Source organism: Maylandia zebra, linkage group LG15 (assembly GCF_041146795.1).
Source record: "Maylandia zebra isolate NMK-2024a linkage group LG15, Mzebra_GT3a, whole genome shotgun sequence".
Taxonomy (NCBI): Eukaryota; Metazoa; Chordata; class Actinopteri; order Cichliformes; family Cichlidae; genus Maylandia; species Maylandia zebra.
The window spans coordinates 13384273-13405492 of record NC_135181.1 but is presented as its reverse complement, the minus strand read 5'-3'; the positions used below and the strand labels follow the sequence as shown (position 1 = coordinate 13405492).

Below are 21220 nucleotides of genomic sequence, written 5' to 3'. Positions count from 1 at the left end.
AAAAGTCCCGCTGGTCTATTTTCAAATTCTGGAAGGTATGTTTTATGGAAAGAGTCACTATCATCAAGCATTTATTCATCACAATGAAATGGGAGCAATTAAGAGCAATGAAGCACACAGCTATGTCCTGTCTTTTGGTTTCTTTCTACAGAGAAGAAACCAGGTTGCTCCAGAAACAACAGGGGAACCTGATAAAAAGAGTGACAAGTAAGGGAAACTTTAATCTTCTCACTTTAAAGAAAAATTCTTTTGGGATCCTTCTGGTTGCAGATTTGATACTTAATCTTCTATATATTTGTATATTTTTGCAGATTAAAGAACATGCAGCAGGACTGTACACCTGCCGAGGCAGCACCACCAAAAGAAGACTGCCTAGAAACAAAAGGTCGAGAACTGGTTGCTTCAGAAACAACAGGGGAACCTGATAAAAAGAGTGACAAGTAAGGGAAACTTTAATCTTCTCACTTTAAAGAAAAAATCTTTTGGGATCCTTCTGGTTGCAGATTTGATACTTAATCTTCTATATATTTGTATATTTTTGCAGATTAAAGAACCTGCAGCAGGACTGTACACCTGCCGAGGCAGCACCACCAAAAGAAGACTGCCTAGAAACAAAAGGTCGAGAACTGGTTGCTCCAGAAACAACAGGGGAACCTGATAAAAAGAGTGACAAGTAAGGGAAACTTTAATCTTCTCACTTTAAAGAAAAATTCTTTTGGGATCCTTCTGGTTGCAGATTTGATACTTAATCTTCTATATATTTGTATATTTTTGCAGATTAAAGAACATGCAGCAGGACTGTACACCTGCCGAGGCAGCACCACCAAAAGAAGACTGCCTAGAAACAAAAGGTCGAGAACTGGTTGCTTCAGAAACAACAGGGGAACCTGATAAAAAGAGTGACAAGTAAGGGAAACTTTAATCTTCTCACTTTAAAGAAAAATTCTTTTGGGATCCTTCTGGTTGCAGATTTGATACTTAATCTTCTATATATTTGTATATTTTTGCAGATTAAAGAACATGCAGCAGGACTGTACACCTGCCGAGGCAGCACCACCAAAAGAAGACTGCCTAGAAACAAAAGGTCGAGAACTGGTTGCTTCAGAAACAACAGGGGAACCTGATAAAAAGAGTGACAAGTAAGGGAAACTTTAATCTTCTCACTTTAAAGAAAAAATCTTTTGGGATCCTTCTGGTTGCAGATTTGATACTTAATCTTCTATATATTTGTATATTTTTGCAGATTAAAGAACCTGCAGCAGGACTGTACACCTGCCGAGGCAGCACCACCAAAAGAAGACTGCCTAGAAACAAAAGGTCGAGAACTGGTTGCTCCAGAAACAACAGGGGAACCTGATAAAAAGAGTGACAAGTAAGGGAAACTTTAATCTTCTCACTTTAAAGAAAAAATCTTTTGGGATCCTTCTGGTTGCAGATTTGATACTTAATCTTCTATATATTTGTATATTTTTGCAGATTAAAGAACATGCAGCAGGACTGTACACCTGCCGAGGCAGCACCACCAAAAGAAGACTGCCTAGAAACAAAAGGTCGAGAACTGGTTGCTCCAGAAACAACAGGGGAACCTGATAAAAAGAGTGACAAGTAAGGGAAACTTTAATCTTCTCACTTTAAAGAAAAATTCTTTTGGGATCCTTCTGGTTGCAGATTTGATACTTAATCTTCTATATATTTGTATATTTTTGCAGATTAAAGAACCTGCAGCAGGACTGTACACTTGCTGAGGCAGCACCACCAAAAGAAGACTGCCTAGAAACAAAAGGCCAAGAACTGGACATCAAGCCTCCACTGAACAGTTCAGAGGACCTAGTACAGGTCATAACTACAGACAATCCCAGGTAAGTGCTTTTAATATTTTGGCCGATTGCTGATCACAATAAGAATTAGATGTTTGAATGCTTTTCTCCAGAGAGACAATGTTTGTTTGTTGTCCTGTTGTGCTTGCTATGCATCCCTGACTCCTTTCTTCTTTCTGCATGCAGCAGCACCCATAAGGAATGTGGTGAAAGTTCCAACCAGGTTAGAAACACCACTGAACATAGTGAGCCATCAGACCTGAGTTGGGACACTTTGCTTATGGAGTTTCTGGCACAAGAGGATGGATTGGAGCAGGTGTTTGACATGTAAGAGAAAAACGTCCTCCAAAATGTTTAAACTTCAAAGCTCATGCATACATGCACATACACTGCTTAGCTTCTTGACATCTTTCCTAATTGTGTGTTTGTGTTTTTACCTTTTTGCAATAGTTTAGGGAAAAATTTGAAGGATAGAAAAAAAAAGAAAAATAAAGTTCAGACTGTGGACCGCTTCGGGTGAGTACACGTGGTGCACGAGGACCAAAGCTCTCTTTGTCAAAGTGGAAATGAGTTATTTTACACTGATAGTGTAAACTTTGTGTATGTGTGGCAGGTTTCCAAACATTGTAAACAGCTGCTACATGAACTCCTGCCTGCAGAGCCTCTTCAACAATGAGGAGTTCATTAGAGATGTCAGCCGTCAGGAGACTTTGTGGAGAGCAGTCCCAGAAGCTCGGCTCTTAAGGTGCGCTACGTCAACCTTCTACTTTCTTCAGAAACCTGAAGAACAAAGATATCTAACACCAGAAATGTCTGTTTACCCTTTCCTTTTTACAGAAGGCTCATGAACATCAGGAACTGTCATGAATCAAGAGATTATGACCTTAAAAAACGCCGCCTAATGTCTTTTAAGAAGGCATTCAGCCAACAGGTTCCTGAATACGAAGGCAGTGCACAGAAAGTGCGTCAGCTATTTGGACATTTTGTTTTTTGCTTTACCTTCTAATGTTTATGTTCTAAATCTCCTCTGTGTTTTTCTTTCAGGACGCTCATGAATTCCTAACCTTTTTCCTCAATGAGGTGAAAAGCCTCTCACCTCACCTGAAGAGGGAAGCAGCTCTCCTGGGCCGAAGTTATACCTGCCCAGTAGAAGACCATCATGTTTTCAAAATGGAAAACATGAGGACATGCAAGAGGTAAGCCAGTCTTTCAGAAACACAGGGCTGATTGCAACATTTTCATATACCTCTTTTCCACCTACTTGATCGTTACTTTAACTACGTTACTCCTTAAATGTGTAGCTGCGGTCACCAGTCATCACAACAGGAGGAATTTACAAGCTTGTCCCTTGACCTGGTTCCAGAGGGGTCTGTTGAGGACATGTTAGGGACATACTTGAAGGTAAGATCACAAATTCCAGTAGAGATGTAGTATCACTGATCTTGTGTGTGTGCATAGGTTGTGATTTTTTTTTTCTACCATAAAGCCTGTTTTCTCTTTGCCGTTGTTTAGGAACAAAAAATCGAATTTACCTGTGACTGTGGAGGGACGACCTCGGAAGTGAAGCAGTCTTTTGATACACTGCCAAGGTGAGTAAGGTCACATCAGAATTGATCGACTGACCTGATTTCCAAACTGTGGCGCACTAAACATCAGAGTTTTTAAGACAACACTTGAGCAGTCATTTTCTCCCATCTTCGGTTTGTGTTTGACACTCATTCTTCTTATTTTGTACCTTGGGTTTTTTTTTTCTTTTCTGCCAGAGTTCTCATCTTTCACCTGAAGAGGTTTGGCTTTACAAAAACCCACAAGCTTCAGAAGGTGAATGACCCCGTCAGGCTGCAGAGGGACTTGGTGGTGTCATCCAAACAGGTAAAAACAGACTGCAGAACATCTCAGAGAATCAGCTTAATTATCGCACTGATGTGAGACTTTATGAAACTGATCTTTGGATTTGTTCCTTCTCAGGGTGATGGCCGTTATGAACTCATAAGCATCATTAGTCACTATGGAGGCACAGAATCAGGTAAAACAACTGACTTGTTACAAACAGAAAATGCTACTTTTGAGTGAAGGACTCACACACAAAAGCTTTTGATGTTTTAAGAAGCACTAAGTCCAAACCACTGTTTGCTTGAATCAGTTGACTTTTAGAAGTTGGATTCATTTGTCTTAATGTGATCTTAGGACACTACATCTGTCATTCTGTGCATCCTGAGGAGAGCCCACAGTCTACATCAGATCATTGGCTCACCTATAATGATGCACGGGTGCTCCACACAACTGGATCGGCAGTTTTTGAGGAACAGCAGCAGTCTGCCTACATCCTGTTTTACAAGAGAAACGTAAGAAGACACAGCAGCTGAGAGAATTTTGAAATGTCCTATTACCTTGTTAATCATTTTTCTCTTCATTCTAAAACAGGGTGTGGAAGCAAGTTAGAGCCATCATCGTGCTGAGAAGGAACAACCGTCGTCTCAGACCGCTGGTAAGTATTGCCCTTAGGAGGAAGGGTCCTCCCAGAGAGCCTGGTTCCTCCCAAGATTTCTTCCTCCAGGAGGGAGTTTTTTCTTGCCACCGTCGCCCCACATTCACCGGTCATTCACTAGTAGTGCACCACTACTAGAGATAGTCAGGACCAGTGTTTGGCTTGCTCTCTGGGAACAACAAATAAATTAATAATAAAATAAAATAAAGATATTATTGTCACGGGCTGAAAGCAGGGACTCAAGCGCAGAGCAGGTTGATGTCTCAAAACACAATTTATTTACACACCCGTGCAATAATATATACAGTGACGGGAAATTCAGGGTTCCAGGGGATTAGGGGAAGGCTCTCTCTCTCTCACGCTCGCTCACGTCCTCACACACGTTCGTACCGCGGGGAGGTCACAGGTCCGGGAAGATAAGCTGGAACAGGGAAAGGGAGATATCACTCACAAATCACGAAGGCATAAAGGTGTAAGACCACGGGAGCTGGAAAGGTAGACTAACGTCAGTAGCGCAATCATCCCGCGATGAGAGGATCTGTGACCCAGCCTCAAATAGAAGACGGATAATCAGCTGATCGCCAACAGCTGTGAGAGCCAAGGGCGGGAGCCAGCTGTGAGCTCCGCCCAGGCAGAGAGATAGGGGGAGAAAGAGAAAAAAAACACAAGTGTAGCCTTGTGAGGCCGGCTGGGCAGGCACGGGGACCATGACAATTATTTACTTATTTATTTATTTTTTATTAAAATTAACGTAACAACAAAAACAAAAATAACTAATAAAAACTAATTAACTAAGTATTCAACTGTGTTTTGTGAAATTTGTAATGAGTCTCAGTTAAGTTGATGTCACAGAAGTTTCTGAATCAACCATTTAGATTGTTCAACAAACAGATTTACTCAGGTAAAGATGGTAAGCTGGAGCACTGGTACCCTTCTAGTTCAGTTTAAGTTTTTAGACAAATATTCCCTCATTCAGTTGCAGTTTCTGCTTACATTATACATTATTTAGCTGCAAATGTTTAGCTGCAAGTAGCAAAGTCCAAAAGTGACAACATTTCCACTGCACTCTCTCCAGAAATGGCATATAGAACTTTTGATCAAATTAGACATTTATCCTTGAAAAATCCATGAAAATCTTTAATTGTACCTTTTATAACATTGTGGTGGGGCGTGGTCTGCGGTGCCGTGCAGGGAGGGCGGACGCACCTGCACGGCATCCTTAATCACGCCCGCCTAGTTAAAAACACGGGGACTCAGGGGTTTGGGGATTGTTGTGGTGAGATGTAAATAAAGATGGCTCCGAATGATACTCCGTGGTCCCGCCGTGCCTTATTCTCGCCACATTGGTGCCGAAACCCAGGAGGCAGCACGGCGGGTCCGTATCGGAGCCAGGGAATGGAGGAGCTGGCCCAGATGGTGGCCGAAATGGTGGCCGCCCAGCGGGAGCAGGCGGCGGCGGAGGGAGTAGTAGTGACGGAGGAGTCGCGCGATGGGCTGCTCCAGCGGGGAGCGACGGCAGTGACGGATGGACCGCGCAAGGAGCTGGAGGTCCCCGTGCCAGGGGAGCCTGCTCGAGTGGAACTGGCGAGCGAGGCGTGTGCCACGCTTGAGATCGCCGTGCTCACCAGATCGGCCTCACCACCACCAGAGGCCAGTACACGCCACACCTCTGCCCAGCCACCTGTGAGCTGGGGCTCACGACTGTGCCGGCCGCGCCGGGTGCACACGCCACGCGTCCGACTTCCGAACCAGCTTGGCCTGCACCGCTGGATTCGCGGGCGGCCACCTGAACTCGCACCTCCCCGTCGCTTGGCCGGGCCCTGGGGGCGCCAGCTGTCCGGGCTGATTCCCTCTCCCACTGGCGGTGGGGGAGTAGGTTCGGCCGGATGGCTCCCCAGCCTCAATCAGGCGATGGGGGTATGTGGTGGGGCGTGGTCTGCGGTGCCGTGCAGGGAGGGCGGACGCACCTGCACGGCATCCTTAATCACGCCCGCCTAGTTAAAAACACGGGGACTCGGGGGTTTGGGGATTGTTGTGGTGAGATGTAAATAAAGATGGCTCCGAATGATACTCCTTGGTCCCGCCGTGCCTTATTCTCGCCACAAACATTTTAACAAGTTACTGTCTCCTGCTGCATGTTTCTTGTTTTGGCTTAACTTCATCAGCTCAAAAAACACACCGTGCTGTGGTTTACTGAAAGAACTCATGTACAGGACACACTGAAAGCAGGTTTACAACGTTTAATTAACAAAGTCAAGATCAGTTAACAACAGCTGAACGAAAGATTTACTTTTTCTCGTCGATAAAATGGTCAGATGAGGTCCATGCCAATGTGCTCAAATGGTACCTCCATTAAGGGCAGTAAGGGCATAAAGGCACTTTTGGAATGGCCAGCTGGTTCACCAGCTGACACCACTGGACGCACAACATCAGCGCACATCCAAACAGATTCTTGGCCAGTAAAATCGGTCAATTTTTGGGTCCAGAGTCTTATCTTATTCCAGGTGACCAGCCATCGAGTTGTAACGAGCCACCTAAAAAAATCATTTCTCAGTGGCTCTTCTGCGACCAACAAGTAGATGTGTTCTTCCATTTTACAAGTGTCACGACACGCTCAACATGGTCTGTCGTTACAAAATGTGGAAATGTCAGGGCGCACTATTTGACTATCAGCTCTCATCATTTGATCAAAGGGCGAATTGCATAGTGCCATTATCTTCTGTGTAGCGAATTGCTGGAACCGGCAAGCTGAACGCGGCCCAAACGCCACGTGTCCCTATTGGCTGTGTGTGCAGCCCAGCATACTGCCCTATTGAGCTACCAAACCCCAACCAATCAGTTTTGAGATTTAAGGGGTATGCTAGCCGCCAGCTAACCGCAGCCGTTACTCTATGCATTTCCCCCCGATCTTTCATTTCCACCAGTACTATGGGGTATTTGTGAATATCCATGACTGAGCCGGACAGGTCGCCAGCTGGTCTTTGGCCAGGGTGATGGCAGTTTCGAGGTTCACCGGCTAGTGATAGCAGACTCACTTCACTGTCCTGGCCGGTAGCCCCCCCCCACAAATTTCTCTAGCACTACCATTTTCAGCAATCCAGCCTTTCTAAGTGTGGGGCCAGGCTGCAGCCACCTGGTTTAGGCAGAGGACTGGTCCTCCAGCCCCATTTGCCCCATGAAAGTTGCTGTGATGGTCTTCTGGAGAGACTGATGGCAGCCACTTGCAACAACCGGAGGGCACGTTCCTTCCCTGGCCACCAACACACATAATGTCACATAAACAGAAGCAGAAACTGCTGGTAAGTCATCAAATACACTCATGGCTGAACACCAACACAACTGAGTGAAGTAAAACATTAACTTACGGTCTTATGAACGCACACACTGTCCGTTGTTTGGCTGCCGTTTGTCTCTGAACTAAAGTTGCGGACATGCACCCCGATGGTGCATTCAGGGGGCATAGGAAATCCCATACACAACCCTAACCCTTTTGTACAATAGGTGCAATTACTAGTAGGCTGAAGGGTTGCGCTAGGGGCCATCTGTAGAGATGTAGGGTCAACAACCTGTCTGTGAACGTGGACAAAACAAAAGAGATGATTGTTGACTTCAGGAGAGCACAGAGAGCTCACTTCCCACTTAACATCACTGGATCCTCTTTGGAGGTCGTCAAGAGCACCAAATTCCTTGATGTCCACCTGGCGGAGAACCTTTTCTGGTCCCTTAACCCAAGCTCCATAACTAAGGAGGCCCAACAGCATCTCTACTTCTTGCGGAAGCTGAGGAAAGCCCATCTCTCACCATCCATTCTCACCACCTTCTACAGAGGGATTATCGAGAGCGTCCTGAGCAGCTGCATCACTATCTAGTATGGTAACTGCACCGTATCAGATCGCAGTACCCTACAACTAATAGTGAGAGCAGCTGAGAAGATCATTGGAGCCCCTCTCCCCTCCATCATGGACACTTTTAGCACCCGCTCCATCCGCAAAGCCACCAGCATTATGGAGGACCTCACACACTCTTCACCCTGCTGCCTTCTCGAAAGAGGTACCAGCAAGCCGTCAGACTCCTGAACACTCAGTGACTGGACTGATACACACACACACACACCTTCACACATCGCTACCAAGCACTTATCTGCAGTATCTCACACACACACACACACACACACACACACATATAGGGCTGGGCTATATCATACCGTTCACGGTAATACCGGTGTAATTTTGGGCAACGATAGGAAAATGAAATATCGTGATAGAATATGGGTAAAACGCGCATGCGCAGTGCCTATGTTTACATACGCACATGGCGGCGACACAGAATGAGAAGAGCGAAAGTGGAGCATTACGGCTATATTAGGCAGGCGCCTCGCGGAGTGATACGTACTGTGCTTCAACATAATATTACTGTATTGTGTGTGTATAACCTCTTTTTAAGTTTAGTGGATATTATACATTGTTATGCTCAGGATATGTCGGCCAATTTCCACTGGAAATGCCTTTTGGTTAAACTGTCAGCAAGGAATTTGCATTGTTACATTTTTATATAACTTTAATGCACATAAAAACAGCTGCTTGTTTAAGTGAAAATACATTGATGGTTTTTTTGCACTAATAAAGTCGTGGAGTTGTAAAGTATTTTGTCTAGTGTCAGTTATATCGTCAGTTATATCGTTATCGCAAATTTTCAAATGTATATCGTGATAAATATTTTTGGTCATATCACCCTGCTCCACACACACACACACACACACACACACACACACACACACACACACACACACACACACACACACCAAGTTACTTTTGCACAATACTCAGCATTTTGCACATATCCATTGCACTGTCTTGTCTTGTTTATTTTTGCAATTTTTTGCACATTGCACTGTACATTTCAAGCATGTACAGTGGGGTTGCTTGGAGACGAGTACCACACAGTTCCAATGAGCATACATTCCAAAATATGCAAACTAGCCCCATACATTATGATGACATATGTTCAGGGTATGAACATTCTATGCTGAAAGCTTATAAATATACAACTATTGAACTTGTTTTCAGTTGAACTTTTGCATAGCACAGAAGATTTTCACTGCGATCAAATTAGGTTCAAAGATGTTCAAACGCTTTTTTCTCAGAAAGGTAAGTTTGACGAGACTTGTAGCACATTTCTCTGTATATTTTCTTACAGTAAATAAGCATTTTGAAGCTTTTAATGGAGCTTCATAGATGATTTTTGTAAAAACTGAATTTTGAACCAAATGAAGTATTTTGTATTTCATACCATAAACTTTAAAACTCAAATTGAGGCATGAATAAATTGTTTTTAATTTATTTAAACATATTCATATCGGTCCACTTCATGAGTCGATAGCTCACTAAATTGATAAATAATCTAAAATAATACCAAATTTTCTAACTGGACACTTTTCATGTAGAGCCTCCCTTGGAATGTTTGTTTTATGCCATTACTGATGTTGGTTTTCTTCTTTCTAAACAGAGATCAAAAAACCAAAACGTGGCAGAGAAGGAAATTCCTTCTACGTCTCAACAGAGGTAAAGAAATGTGACTCTTTAATCCAATGTTGCCGGAGATATTTATAGCAGTGGTTTAGTGTGAGCTGTTTTATTTCCCTTTTATTGTTGTTTTTCTTCCGCCTTGTGTGTTTATATCGTTTTTACTACTTCTAGTTTTGTCTATTATTTATATCGATTCAGAGATTAGTTGAAAATATAGAGTGTAAATGTACAAAATACATGATTTTGTTCATTTTGGTATTTCATAACAGTTATTATTTTTTATTTGCAATATCCAGGATGCGCTCCTTGTTAAAAATTTCCACTTTGAAAAATAACATTTACACTTTTGTCCTCGATCAGCGTCCCGGATGCTTCTGTTGCTGCCACAACACCTAACCATGAAAATGGTATAAAGAAGAAGAAGAAAATAAAATGGAGACACTTCTTCTGCTGTTTCTCGGTTTGCTTTTACAGAAGACATATGAAATGCATATTTTCCTTAAAATGTATTTGTTAATTTTAAGTGACTTTTCTTTTTTAATAACATTATGTTTGTTCGTTCTCTACAGGAAACTGACAGCGATACAGAGGCAGAGACCCCCACTGTAAAGCCACAGAAAAAGTCCCGCTGGTCTATTTTCAAATTCTGGAAGGTATGTTTTATGGAAAGAGTCACTATCATCAAGCATTTATTCATCACAATGAAATGGGAGCAATTAAGAGCAATGAAGCACACAGCTATGTCCTGTCTTTTGGTTTCTTTCTACAGAGAAGAAACCAGGTTGCTCCAGAAACAACAGGGGAACCTGATAAAAAGAGTGACAAGTAAGGGAAACTTTAATCTTCTCACTTTAAAGAAAAAATCTTTTGGGATCCTTCTGGTTGCAGATTTGATACTTAATCTTCTATATATTTGTATATTTTTGCAGATTAAAGAACCTGCAGCAGGACTGTACACCTGCCAAGGCAGCACCACCAAAAGAAGACTGCCTAGAAACAAAAGGTCGAGAACTGGTTGCTCCAGAAACAACAGGGGAACCTGATAAAAAGAGTGACAAGTAAGGGAAACTTTAATCTTCTCACTTTAAAGAAAAATTCTTTTGGGATCCTTCTGGTTGCAGATTTGATACTTAATCTTCTATATATTTGTATATTTTTGCAGATTAAAGAACATGCAGCAGGACTGTACTCCTGCCGAGGCAGCACCACCAAAAGAAGACTGCCTAGAAACAAAAGGTCGAGAACTGGTTGCTTCAGAAACAACAGGGGAACCTGATAAAAAGAGTGACAAGTAAGGGAAACTTTAATCTTCTCACTTTAAAGAAAAATTCTTTTGGGATCCTTCTGGTTGCAGATTTGATACTTAATCTTCTATATATTTGTATATTTTTGCAGATTAAAGAACATGCAGCAGGACTGTACTCCTGCCGAGGCAGCACCACCAAAAGAAGACTGCCTAGAAACAAAAGGTCGAGAACTGGTTGCTTCAGAAACAACAGGGGAACCTGATAAAAAGAGTGACAAGTAAGGGAAACTTTAATCTTCTCACTTTAAAGAAAAATTCTTTTGGGATCCTTCTGGTTGCAGATTTGATACTTAATCTTCTATATATTTGTATATTTTTGCAGATTAAAGAACATGCAGCAGGACTGTACTCCTGCCGAGGCAGCACCACCAAAAGAAGACTGCCTAGAAACAAAAGGTCGAGAACTGGTTGCTCCAGAAACAACAGGGGAACCTGATAAAAAGAGTGACAAGTAAGGGAAACTTTAATCTTCTCACTTTAAAGAAAAATTCTTTTGGGATCCTTCTGGTTGCAGATTTGATACTTAATCTTCTATATATTTGTATATTTTTGCAGATTAAAGAACCTGCAGCAGGACTGTACACTTGCTGAGGCAGCACCACCAAAAGAAGACTGCCTAGAAACAAAAGGCCAAGAACTGGACATCAAGCCTCCACTGAACAGTTCAGAGGACCTAGTACAGGTCATAACTACAGACAATCCCAGGTAAGTGCTTTTAATATTTTGGCCGATTGCTGATCACAATAAGAATTAGATGTTTGAATGCTTTTCTCCAGAGAGACAATGTTTGTTTGTTGTCCTGTTGTGCTTGCTATGCATCCCTGACTCCTTTCTTCTTTCTGCATGCAGCAGCACCCATAAGGAATGTGGTGAAAGTTCCAACCAGGTTAGAAACACCACTGAACATAGTGAGCCATCAGACCTGAGTTGGGACACTTTGCTTATGGAGTTTCTGGCACAAGAGGATGGATTGGAGCAGGTGTTTGACATGTAAGAGAAAAACGTCCTCCAAAATGTTTAAACTTCAAAGCTCATGCATACATGCACATACACTGCTTAGCTTCTTGACATCTTTCCTAATTGTGTGTTTGTGTTTTTACCTTTTTGCAATAGTTTAGGGAAAAATTTGAAGGATAGAAAAAAAAAGAAAAATAAAGTTCAGACTGTGGACCGCTTCGGGTGAGTACACGTGGTGCACGAGGACCAAAGCTCTCTTTGTCAAAGTGGAAATGAGTTATTTTACACTGATAGTGTAAACTTTGTGTATGTGTGGCAGGTTTCCAAACATTGTAAACAGCTGCTACATGAACTCCTGCCTGCAGAGCCTCTTCAACAATGAGGAGTTCATTAGAGATGTCAGCCGTCAGGAGACTTTGTGGAGAGCAGTCCCAGAAGCTCGGCTCTTAAGGTGCGCTACGTCAACCTTCTACTTTCTTCAGAAACCTGAAGAACAAAGATATCTAACACCAGAAATGTCTGTTTACCCTTTCCTTTTTACAGAAGGCTCATGAACATCAGGAACTGTCATGAATCAAGAGATTATGACCTTAAAAAACGCCGCCTAATGTCTTTTAAGAAGGCATTCAGCCAACAGGTTCCTGAATACGAAGGCAGTGCACAGAAAGTGCGTCAGCTATTTGGACATTTTGTTTTTTGCTTTACCTTCTAATGTTTATGTTCTAAATCTCCTCTGTGTTTTTCTTTCAGGACGCTCATGAATTCCTAACCTTTTTCCTCAATGAGGTGAAAAGCCTCTCACCTCACCTGAAGAGGGAAGCAGCTCTCCTGGGCCGAAGTTATACCTGCCCAGTAGAAGACCATCATGTTTTCAAAATGGAAAACATGAGGACATGCAAGAGGTAAGCCAGTCTTTCAGAAACACAGGGCTGATTGCAACATTTTCATATACCTCTTTTCCACCTACTTGATCGTTACTTTAACTACGTTACTCCTTAAATGTGTAGCTGCGGTCACCAGTCATCACAACAGGAGGAATTTACAAGCTTGTCCCTTGACCTGGTTCCAGAGGGGTCTGTTGAGGACATGTTAGGGACATACTTGAAGGTAAGATCACAAATTCCAGTAGAGATGTAGTATCACTGATCTTGTGTGTGTGCATAGGTTGTGATTTTTTTTTTCTACCATAAAGCCTGTTTTCTCTTTGCCGTTGTTTAGGAACAAAAAATCGAATTTACTTGTGACTGTGGAGGGACGACCTCGGAATTGAAGCAGTCTTTTGATACACTGCCAAGGTGAGTAAGGTCACATCAGAATTGATCGACTGACCTGATTTCCAAACTGTGGCGCACTAAACATCAGAGTTTTTAAGACAACACTTGAGCAGTCATTTTCTCCCATCTTCGGTTTGTGTTTGACACTCATTCTTCTTATTTTGTACCTTGGGTTTTTTTTTCTTTTCTGCCAGAGTTCTCATCTTTCACCTGAAGAGGTTTGGCTTTACAAAAACCCACAAGCTTCAGAAGGTGAATGACCCCGTCAGGCTGCAGAGGGACTTGGTGGTGTCATCCAAACAGGTAAAAACAGACTGCAGAACATCTCAGAGAATCAGCTTAATTATCGCACTGATGTGAGACTTTATGAAACTGATCTTTGGATTTGTTCCTTCTCAGGGTGATGGCCGTTATGAACTCATAAGCATCATTAGTCACTATGGAGGCACAGAATCAGGTAAAACAACTGACTTGTTACAAACAGAAAATGCTACTTTTGAGTGAAGGACTCACACACAAAAGCTTTTGATGTTTTAAGAAGCACTAAGTCCAAACCACTGTTTGCTTGAATCAGTTGACTTTTAGAAGTTGGATTCATTTGTCTTAATGTGATCTTAGGACACTACATCTGTCATTCTGTGCATCCTGAGGAGAGCCCACAGTCTAGATCAGATCATTGGCTCACCTATAATGATGCACGGGTGCTCCACACAACTGGATCGGCAGTTTTTGAGGAACAGCAGCAGTCTGCCTACATCCTGTTTTACAAGAGAAACGTAAGAAGACACAGCAGCTGAGAGAATTTTGAAATGTCCTATTACCTTGTTAATCATTTTTCTCTTCATTCTAAAACAGGGTGTGGAAGCAAGTTAGAGCCATCATCGTGCTGAGAAGGAACAACCGTCGTCTCAGACCGCTGGTAAGTATTGCCCTTAGGAGGAAGGGTCCTCCCAGAGAGCCTGGTTCCTCCCAAGATTTCTTCCTCCAGGAGGGAGTTTTTTCTTGCCACCGTCGCCCCACATTCACCGGTCATTCACTAGTAGTGCACCACTACTAGAGATAGTCAGGACCAGTGTTTGGCTTGCTCTCTGGGAACAACAAATAAATTAATAATAAAATAAAATAAAGATATTATTGTCACGGGCTGAAAGCAGGGACTCAAGCGCAGAGCAGGTTGATGTCTCAAAACACAATTTATTTACACACCCGTGCAATAATATATACAGTGACGGGAAATTCAGGGTTCCAGGGGATTAGGGGAAGGCTCTCTCTCTCTCACGCTCGCTCACGTCCTCACACACGTTCGTACCGCGGGGAGGTCACAGGTCCGGGAAGATAAGCTGGAACAGGGAAAGGGAGATATCACTCACAAATCACGAAGGCATAAAGGTGTAAGACCACGGGAGCTGGAAAGGTAGACTAACGTCAGTAGCGCAATCATCCCGCGATGAGAGGATCTGTGACCCAGCCTCAAATAGAAGCCGGATAATCAGCTGATCGCCAACAGCTGTGAGAGCCAAGGGCGGGAGCCAGCTGTGAGCTCCGCCCAGGCAGAGAGATAGGGGGAGAAAGAGAAAAAAAACACAAGTGTAGCCTTGTGAGGCCGGCTGGGCAGGCACGGGGACCATGACAATTATTTACTTATTTATTTATTTTTTATTAAAATTAACGTAACAACAAAAACAAAAATAACTAATAAAAACTAATTAACTAAGTATTCAACTGTGTTTTGTGAAATTTGTAATGAGTCTCAGTTAAGTTGATGTCACAGAAGTTTCTGAATCAACCATTTAGATTGTTCAACAAACAGATTTACTCAGGTAAAGATGGTAAGCTGGAGCACTGGTACCCTTCTAGTTCAGTTTAAGTTTTTAGACAAATATTCCCTCATTCAGTTGCAGTTTCTGCTTACATTATACATTATTTAGCTGCAAATGTTTAGCTGCAAGTAGCAAAGTCCAAAAGTGACAACATTTCCACTGCACTCTCTCCAGAAATGGCATATAGAACTTTTGATCAAATTAGACATTTATCCTTGAAAAATCCATGAAAATCTTTAATTGTACCTTTTATAACATTGTGGTGGGGCGTGGTCTGCGGTGCCGTGCAGGGAGGGCGGACGCACCTGCACGGCATCCTTAATCACGCCCGCCTAGTTAAAAACACGGGGACTCAGGGGTTTGGGGATTGTTGTGGTGAGATGTAAATAAAGATGGCTCCGAATGATACTCCGTGGTCCCGCCGTGCCTTATTCTCGCCACATTGGTGCCGAAACCCAGGAGGCAGCACGGCGGGTCCGTATCGGAGCCAGGGAATGGAGGAGCTGGCCCAGATGGTGGCCGAAATGGTGGCCGCCCAGCGGGAGCAGGCGGCGGCGGAGGGAGTAGTAGTGACGACGGAGGAGTCGCGCGATGGGCTGCTCCAGCGGGGAGCGACGGCAGTGACGGATGGACCGCGCAAGGAGCTGGAGGTCCCCGTGCCAGGGGAGCCTGCTCGAGTGGAACTGGCGAGCGAGGCGTGTGCCACGCTTGAGATCGCCGTGCTCACCAGATCGGCCTCACCACCACCAGAGGCCAGTACACGCCACACCTCTGCCCAGCCACCTGTGAGCTGGGGCTCACGACTGTGCCGGCCGCGCCGGGTGCACACGCCACGCGTCCGACTTCCGAACCAGCTTGGCCTGCACCGCTGGATTCGCGGGCGGCCACCTGAACTCGCACCTCCCCGTCGCTTGGCCGGGGCCTGGGGGCGCCAGCTGTCCGGGCTGATTCCCTCTCCCACTGGCGGTGGGGGAGTAGGTTCGGCCGGATGGCTCCCCAGCCTCAATCAGGCGATGGGGGTATGTGGTGGGGCGTGGTCTGCGGTGCCGTGCAGGGAGGGCGGACGCACCTGCACGGCATCCTTAATCACGCCCGCCTAGTTAAAAACACGGGGACTCGGGGGTTTGGGGATTGTTGTGGTGAGATGTAAATAAAGATGGCTCCGAATGATACTCCGTGGTCCCGCCGTGCCTTATTCTCGCCACAAACATTTTAACAAGTTACTGTCTCCTGCTGCATGTTTCTTGTTTTGGCTTAACTTCATCAGCTCAAAAAACACACCGTGCTGTGGTTTACTGAAAGAACTCATGTACAGGACACACTGAAAGCAGGTTTACAACGTTTAATTAACAAAGTCAAGATCAGTTAACAACAGCTGAACGAAAGATTTACTTTTTCTCGTCGATAAAATGGTCAGATGAGGTCCATGCCAATGTGCTCAAATGGTACCTCCATTAAGGGCAGTAAGGGCATAAAGGCACTTTTGGAATGGCCAGCTGGTTCACCAGCTGACACCACTGGACGCACAACATCAGCGCACATCCAAACAGATTCTTGGCCAGTAAAATCGGTCAATTTTTGGGTCCAGAGTCTTATCTTATTCCAGGTGACCAGCCATCGAGTTGTAACGAGCCACCTAAAAAAATCATTTCTCAGTGGCTCTTCTGCGACCAACAAGTAGATGTGTTCTTCCATTTTACAAGTGTCACGACACGCTCAACATGGTCTGTCGTTACAAAATGTGGAAATGTCAGGGCGCACTATTTGACTATCAGCTCTCATCATTTGATCAAAGGGCGAATTGCATAGTGCCATTATCTTCTGTGTAGCGAATTGCTGGAACCGGCAAGCTGAACGCGGCCCAAACGCCACGTGTCCCTATTGGCTGTGTGTGCAGCCCAGCATACTGCCCTATTGAGCTACCAAACCCCAACCAATCAGTTTTGAGATTTAAGGGGTATGCTAGCCGCCAGCTAACCGCAGCCGTTACTCTATGCATTTCCCCCCGATCTTTCATTTCCACCAGTACTATGGGGTATTTGTGAATATCCATGACTGAGCCGGACAGGTCGCCAGCTGGTCTTTGGCCAGGGTGATGGCAGTTTCGAGGTTCACCGGCTAGTGATAGCAGACTCACTTCACTGTCCTGGCCGGTAGCCCCCCCCCACAAATTTCTCTAGCACTACCATTTTCAGCAATCCAGCCTTTCTAAGTGTGGGGCCAGGCTGCAGCCACCTGGTTTAGGCAGAGGACTGGTCCTCCAGCCCCATTTGCCCCATGAAAGTTGCTGTGATGGTCTTCTGGAGAGACTGATGGCAGCCACTTGCAACAACCGGAGGGCACGTTCCTTCCCTGGCCACCAACACACATAATGTCACATAAACAGAAGCAGAAACTGCTGGTAAGTCATCAAATACACTCATGGCTGAACACCAACACAACTGAGTGAAGTAAAACATTAACTTACGGTCTTATGAACGCACACACTGTCCGTTGTTTGGCTGCCGTTTGTCTCTGAACTAAAGTTGCGGACATGCACCCCGATGGTGCATTCAGGGGGCATAGGAAATCCCATACACAACCCTAACCCTTTTGTACAATAGGTGCAATTACTAGTAGGCTGAAGGGTTGCGCTAGGGGCCATCTGTAGAGATGTAGGGTCAACAACCTGTCTGTGAACGTGGACAAAACAAAAGAGATGATTGTTGACTTCAGGAGAGCACAGAGAGCTCACTTCCCACTTAACATCACTGGATCCTCTTTGGAGGTCGTCAAGAGCACCAAATTCCTTGATGTCCACCTGGCGGAGAACCTTTTCTGGTCCCTTAACCCAAGCTCCATAACTAAGGAGGCCCAACAGCATCTCTACTTCTTGCGGAAGCTGAGGAAAGCCCATCTCTCACCATCCATTCTCACCACCTTCTACAGAGGGATTATCGAGAGCGTCCTGAGCAGCTGCATCACTATCTAGTATGGTAACTGCACCGTATCAGATCGCAGTACCCTACAACTAATAGTGAGAGCAGCTGAGAAGATCATTGGAGCCCCTCTCCCCTCCATCATGGACACTTTTAGCACCCGCTCCATCCGCAAAGCCACCAGCATTATGGAGGACCTCACACACTCTTCACCCTGCTGCCTTCTCGAAAGAGGTACCAGCAAGCCGTCAGACTCCTGAACACTCAGTGACTGGACTGATACACACACACACACACCTTCACACATCGCTACCAAGCACTTATCTGCAGTATCTCACACACACACACACACACATATAGGGCTGGGCTATATCATACCGTTCACGGTAATACCGGTGTAATTTTGGGCAACGATAGGAAAATGAAATATCGTGATAGAATATGGGTAAAACGCGCATGCGCAGTGCCTATGTTTACATACGCACATGGCGGCGACACAGAATGAGAAGAGCGAAAGTGGAGCATTACGGCTATATTAGGCAGGCGCCTCGCGGAGTGATACGTACTGTGCTTCAACATAATATTACTGTATTGTGTGTGTATAACCTCTTTTTAAGTTTAGTGGATATTATACATTGTTATGCTCAGGATATGTCGGCCAATTTCCACTGGAAATGCCTTTTGGTTAAACTGTCAGCAAGGAATTTGCATTGTTACATTTTTATATAACTTTAATGCACATAAAAACAGCTGCTTGTTTAAGTGAAAATACATTGATGGTTTTTTTGCACTAATAAAGTCGTGGAGTTGTAAAGTATTTTGTCTAGTGTCAGTTATATCGTCAGTTATATCGTTATCGCAAATTTTCAAATGTATATCGTGATAAATATTTTTGGTCATATCGCCCTGCTCCACACACACACACACACACACACACACACACACACACCAAGTTACTTTTGCACAATACTCAGCATTTTGCACATATCCATTGCACTGTCTTGTCTTGTTTATTTTTGCAATTTTTTGCACATTGCACTGTACATTTCAAGCATGTACAGTGGGGTTGCTTGGAGACGAGTACCACACAGTTCCAATGAGCATACATTCCAAAATATGCAAACTAGCCCCATACATTATGATGACATATGTTCAGGGTATGAACATTCTATGCTGAAAGCTTATAAATATACAACTATTGAACTTGTTTTCAGTTGAACTTTTGCATAGCACAGAAGATTTTCACTGCGATCAAATTAGGTTCAAAGATGTTCAAACGCTTTTTTCTCAGAAAGGTAAGTTTGACGAGACTTGTAGCACATTTCTCTGTATATTTTCTTACAGTAAATAAGCATTTTGAAGCTTTTAATGGAGCTTCATAGATGATTTTTGTAAAAACTGAATTTTGAACCAAATGAAGTATTTTGTATTTCATACCATAAACTTTAAAACTCAAATTGAGGCATGAATAAATTGTTTTTAATTTATTTAAACATATTCATATCGGTCCACTTCATGAGTCGATAGCTCACTAAATTGATAAATAATCTAAAATAATACCAAATTTTCTAACTGGACACTTTTCATGTAGAGCCTCCCTTGGAATGTTTGTTTTATGCCATTACTGATGTTGGTTTTCTTCTTTCTAAACAGAGATCAAAAAACCAAAACGTGGCAGAGAAGGAAATTCCTTCTACGTCTCAACAGAGGTAAAGAAATGTGACTCTTTAATCCAATGTTGCCGGAGATATTTATAGCAGTGGTTTAGTGTGAGCTGTTTTATTTCCCTTTTATTGTTGTTTTTCTTCCGCCTTGTGTGTTTATATCGTTTTTACTACTTCTAGTTTTGTCTATTATTTATATCGATTCAGAGATTAGTTGAAAATATAGAGTGTAAATGTACAAAATACATGATTTTGTTCATTTTGGTATTTCATAACAGTTATTATTTTTTATTTGCAATATCCAGGATGCGCTCCTTGTTAAAAATTTCCACTTTGAAAAATAACATTTACACTTTTGTCCTCGATCAGCGTCCCGGATGCTTCTGTTGCTGCCACAACACCTAACCATGAAAATGGTATAAAGAAGAAGAAGAAAATAAAATGGAGACACTTCTTCTGCTGTTTCTCGGTTTGCTTTTACAGAAGACATATGAAATGCATATTTTCCTTAAAATGTATTTGTTAATTTTAAGTGACTTTTCTTTTTTAATAACATTATGTTTGTTCGTTCTCTACAGGAAACTGACAGCGATACAGAGGCAGAGACCCCCACTGTAAAGCCACAGAAAAAGTCCCGCTGGTCTATTTTCAAATTCTGGAAGGTATGTTTTATGGAAAGAGTCACTATCATCAAGCATTTATTCATCACAATGAAATGGGAGCAATTAAGAGCAATGAAGCACACAGCTATGTCCTGTCTTTTGGTTTCTTTCTACAGAGAAGAAACCAGGTTGCTCCAGAAACAACAGGGGAACCTGATAAAAAGAGTGACAAGTAAGGGAAACTTTAATCCTCTCACTTTAAAGAAAAAATCTTTTGGGATCCTTCTGGTTGCAGATTTGATACTTAATCTTCTATATATTTGTATATTTTTGCAGATTAAAGAACATGCAGCAGGACTGTACACCTGCCGAGGCAGCACCACCAAAAGAAGACTGCCTAGAAACAAAAGGTCGAGAACTGGTTGCTTCAGAAACAACAGGGGAACCTGATAAAAAGAGTGACAAGTAAGGGAAACTTTAATCTTCTCACTTTAAAGAAAAAATCTTTTGGGATCCTTCTGGTTGCAGATTTGATACTTAATCTTCTATATATTTGTATATTTTTGCAGATTAAAGAACCTGCAGCAGGACTGTACACCTGCCGAGGCAGCACCACCAAAAGAAGACTGCCTAGAAACAAAAGGTCGAGAACTGGTTGCTCCAGAAACAACAGGGGAACCTGATAAAAAGAGTGACAAGTAAGGGAAACTTTAATCTTCTCACTTTAAAGAAAAATTCTTTTGGGATCCTTCTGGTTGCAGATTTGATACTTAATCTTCTATATATTTGTATATTTTTGCAGATTAAAGAACATGCAGCAGGACTGTACACCTGCCGAGGCAGCACCAC

At 43.3% G+C, this 21220-nt stretch overlaps 3 protein-coding genes across 6 annotated transcripts; all 3 read left to right on the top strand.

Annotated features, from left to right (window-relative positions):
- Positions 1–1479: 1479 nt before the first annotated feature.
- On the top strand, positions 1480–4817 carry LOC143412620 (ubiquitin carboxyl-terminal hydrolase 37-like). 2 transcript variants are annotated; one of them, XM_076873940.1, is made up of 13 exons: positions 1480–1605; positions 1710–1859; positions 2007–2144; positions 2268–2333; positions 2431–2562; positions 2655–2778; positions 2862–3013; positions 3119–3218; positions 3330–3406; positions 3581–3689; positions 3786–3843; positions 4005–4162; positions 4242–4817. In XM_076873940.1, the coding sequence occupies exons 1-13, from the start codon at positions 1487–1489 to the stop codon at positions 4257–4259; spliced, it is 1401 nt and encodes a 466-aa protein (XP_076730055.1). In that variant the 5' UTR covers positions 1480–1486; the 3' UTR covers positions 4260–4817. The 2 variants fall into 2 exon arrangements, with proteins under 2 accessions (XP_076730055.1, XP_076730054.1); XM_076873939.1 differs by having other exon boundaries at positions 2004–2144.
- A 4394-nt stretch (positions 4818–9211) lies between these two features.
- On the top strand, positions 9212–11358 carry LOC143412757 (uncharacterized). Its single transcript, XM_076874541.1, has 8 exons — positions 9212–9452; positions 9811–9866; positions 10191–10290; positions 10400–10483; positions 10600–10655; positions 10760–10888; positions 10993–11121; positions 11226–11358. Exons 1-8 carry the CDS (start codon positions 9426–9428, stop codon positions 11356–11358), a joined length of 714 nt encoding a protein of 237 aa, XP_076730656.1. The 5' UTR covers positions 9212–9425.
- A 103-nt stretch (positions 11359–11461) lies between these two features.
- On the top strand, positions 11462–20219 carry LOC101486850 (ubiquitin carboxyl-terminal hydrolase 37-like). 3 transcript variants are annotated; one of them, XR_013093136.1, is made up of 15 exons: positions 11462–11587; positions 11692–11841; positions 11986–12126; positions 12250–12315; positions 12413–12544; positions 12637–12760; positions 12844–12995; positions 13101–13200; positions 13312–13388; positions 13562–13670; positions 13767–13824; positions 13986–14143; positions 14223–14286; positions 19759–19814; positions 20139–20219. XR_013093136.1 is itself a non-coding variant. In XM_076873938.1 (13 exons), the coding sequence occupies exons 1-13, from the start codon at positions 11469–11471 to the stop codon at positions 14238–14240; spliced, it is 1401 nt and encodes a 466-aa protein (XP_076730053.1). In that variant the 5' UTR covers positions 11462–11468; the 3' UTR covers positions 14241–14875. The 3 variants fall into 3 exon arrangements, 2 of the variants coding, with proteins under 2 accessions (XP_076730053.1, XP_076730051.1); XM_076873938.1 differs by lacking the exons at positions 19759–19814; positions 20139–20219 and having other exon boundaries at positions 11989–12126; positions 14223–14875; XM_076873936.1 differs by lacking the exons at positions 19759–19814; positions 20139–20219 and having other exon boundaries at positions 14223–14875.
- The last annotated feature ends 1001 nt before the right edge of the window (positions 20220–21220 follow it).

Bases quoted from the DNA above. Each gene is read 5' to 3' on its own strand.
- LOC143412620 (XM_076873939.1), top strand. From the start codon at position 1,487: ATGCAGCAGGACTGTACACCTGCCGAGGCAGCACCACCAAAAGAAGAC. The intron at 1,606-1,709 runs GTAAGGGAAACT...ATATTTTTGCAG, and splicing joins CCTGATAAAAAGAGTGACAA to ATTAAAGAACCTGCAGCAGG. The intron at 3,690-3,785 runs GTAAAAACAGAC...GTTCCTTCTCAG, and splicing joins TGGTGGTGTCATCCAAACAG to GGTGATGGCCGTTATGAACT.
- LOC101486850 (XM_076873936.1), top strand. From the start codon at position 11,469: ATGCAGCAGGACTGTACTCCTGCCGAGGCAGCACCACCAAAAGAAGAC. The intron at 12,127-12,249 runs GTAAGAGAAAAA...TTTTTGCAATAG, and splicing joins TTGGAGCAGGTGTTTGACAT to TTTAGGGAAAAATTTGAAGG. The intron at 13,825-13,985 runs GTAAAACAACTG...ATGTGATCTTAG, and splicing joins CTATGGAGGCACAGAATCAG to GACACTACATCTGTCATTCT.
- LOC143412757 (XM_076874541.1), top strand. From the start codon at position 9,426: ATGTTCAAACGCTTTTTTCTCAGAAAG. The intron at 9,453-9,810 runs GTAAGTTTGACG...CTTTCTAAACAG, and splicing joins AACGCTTTTTTCTCAGAAAG to AGATCAAAAAACCAAAACGT. The intron at 10,291-10,399 runs GTTTGCTTTTAC...CGTTCTCTACAG, and splicing joins ACTTCTTCTGCTGTTTCTCG to GAAACTGACAGCGATACAGA.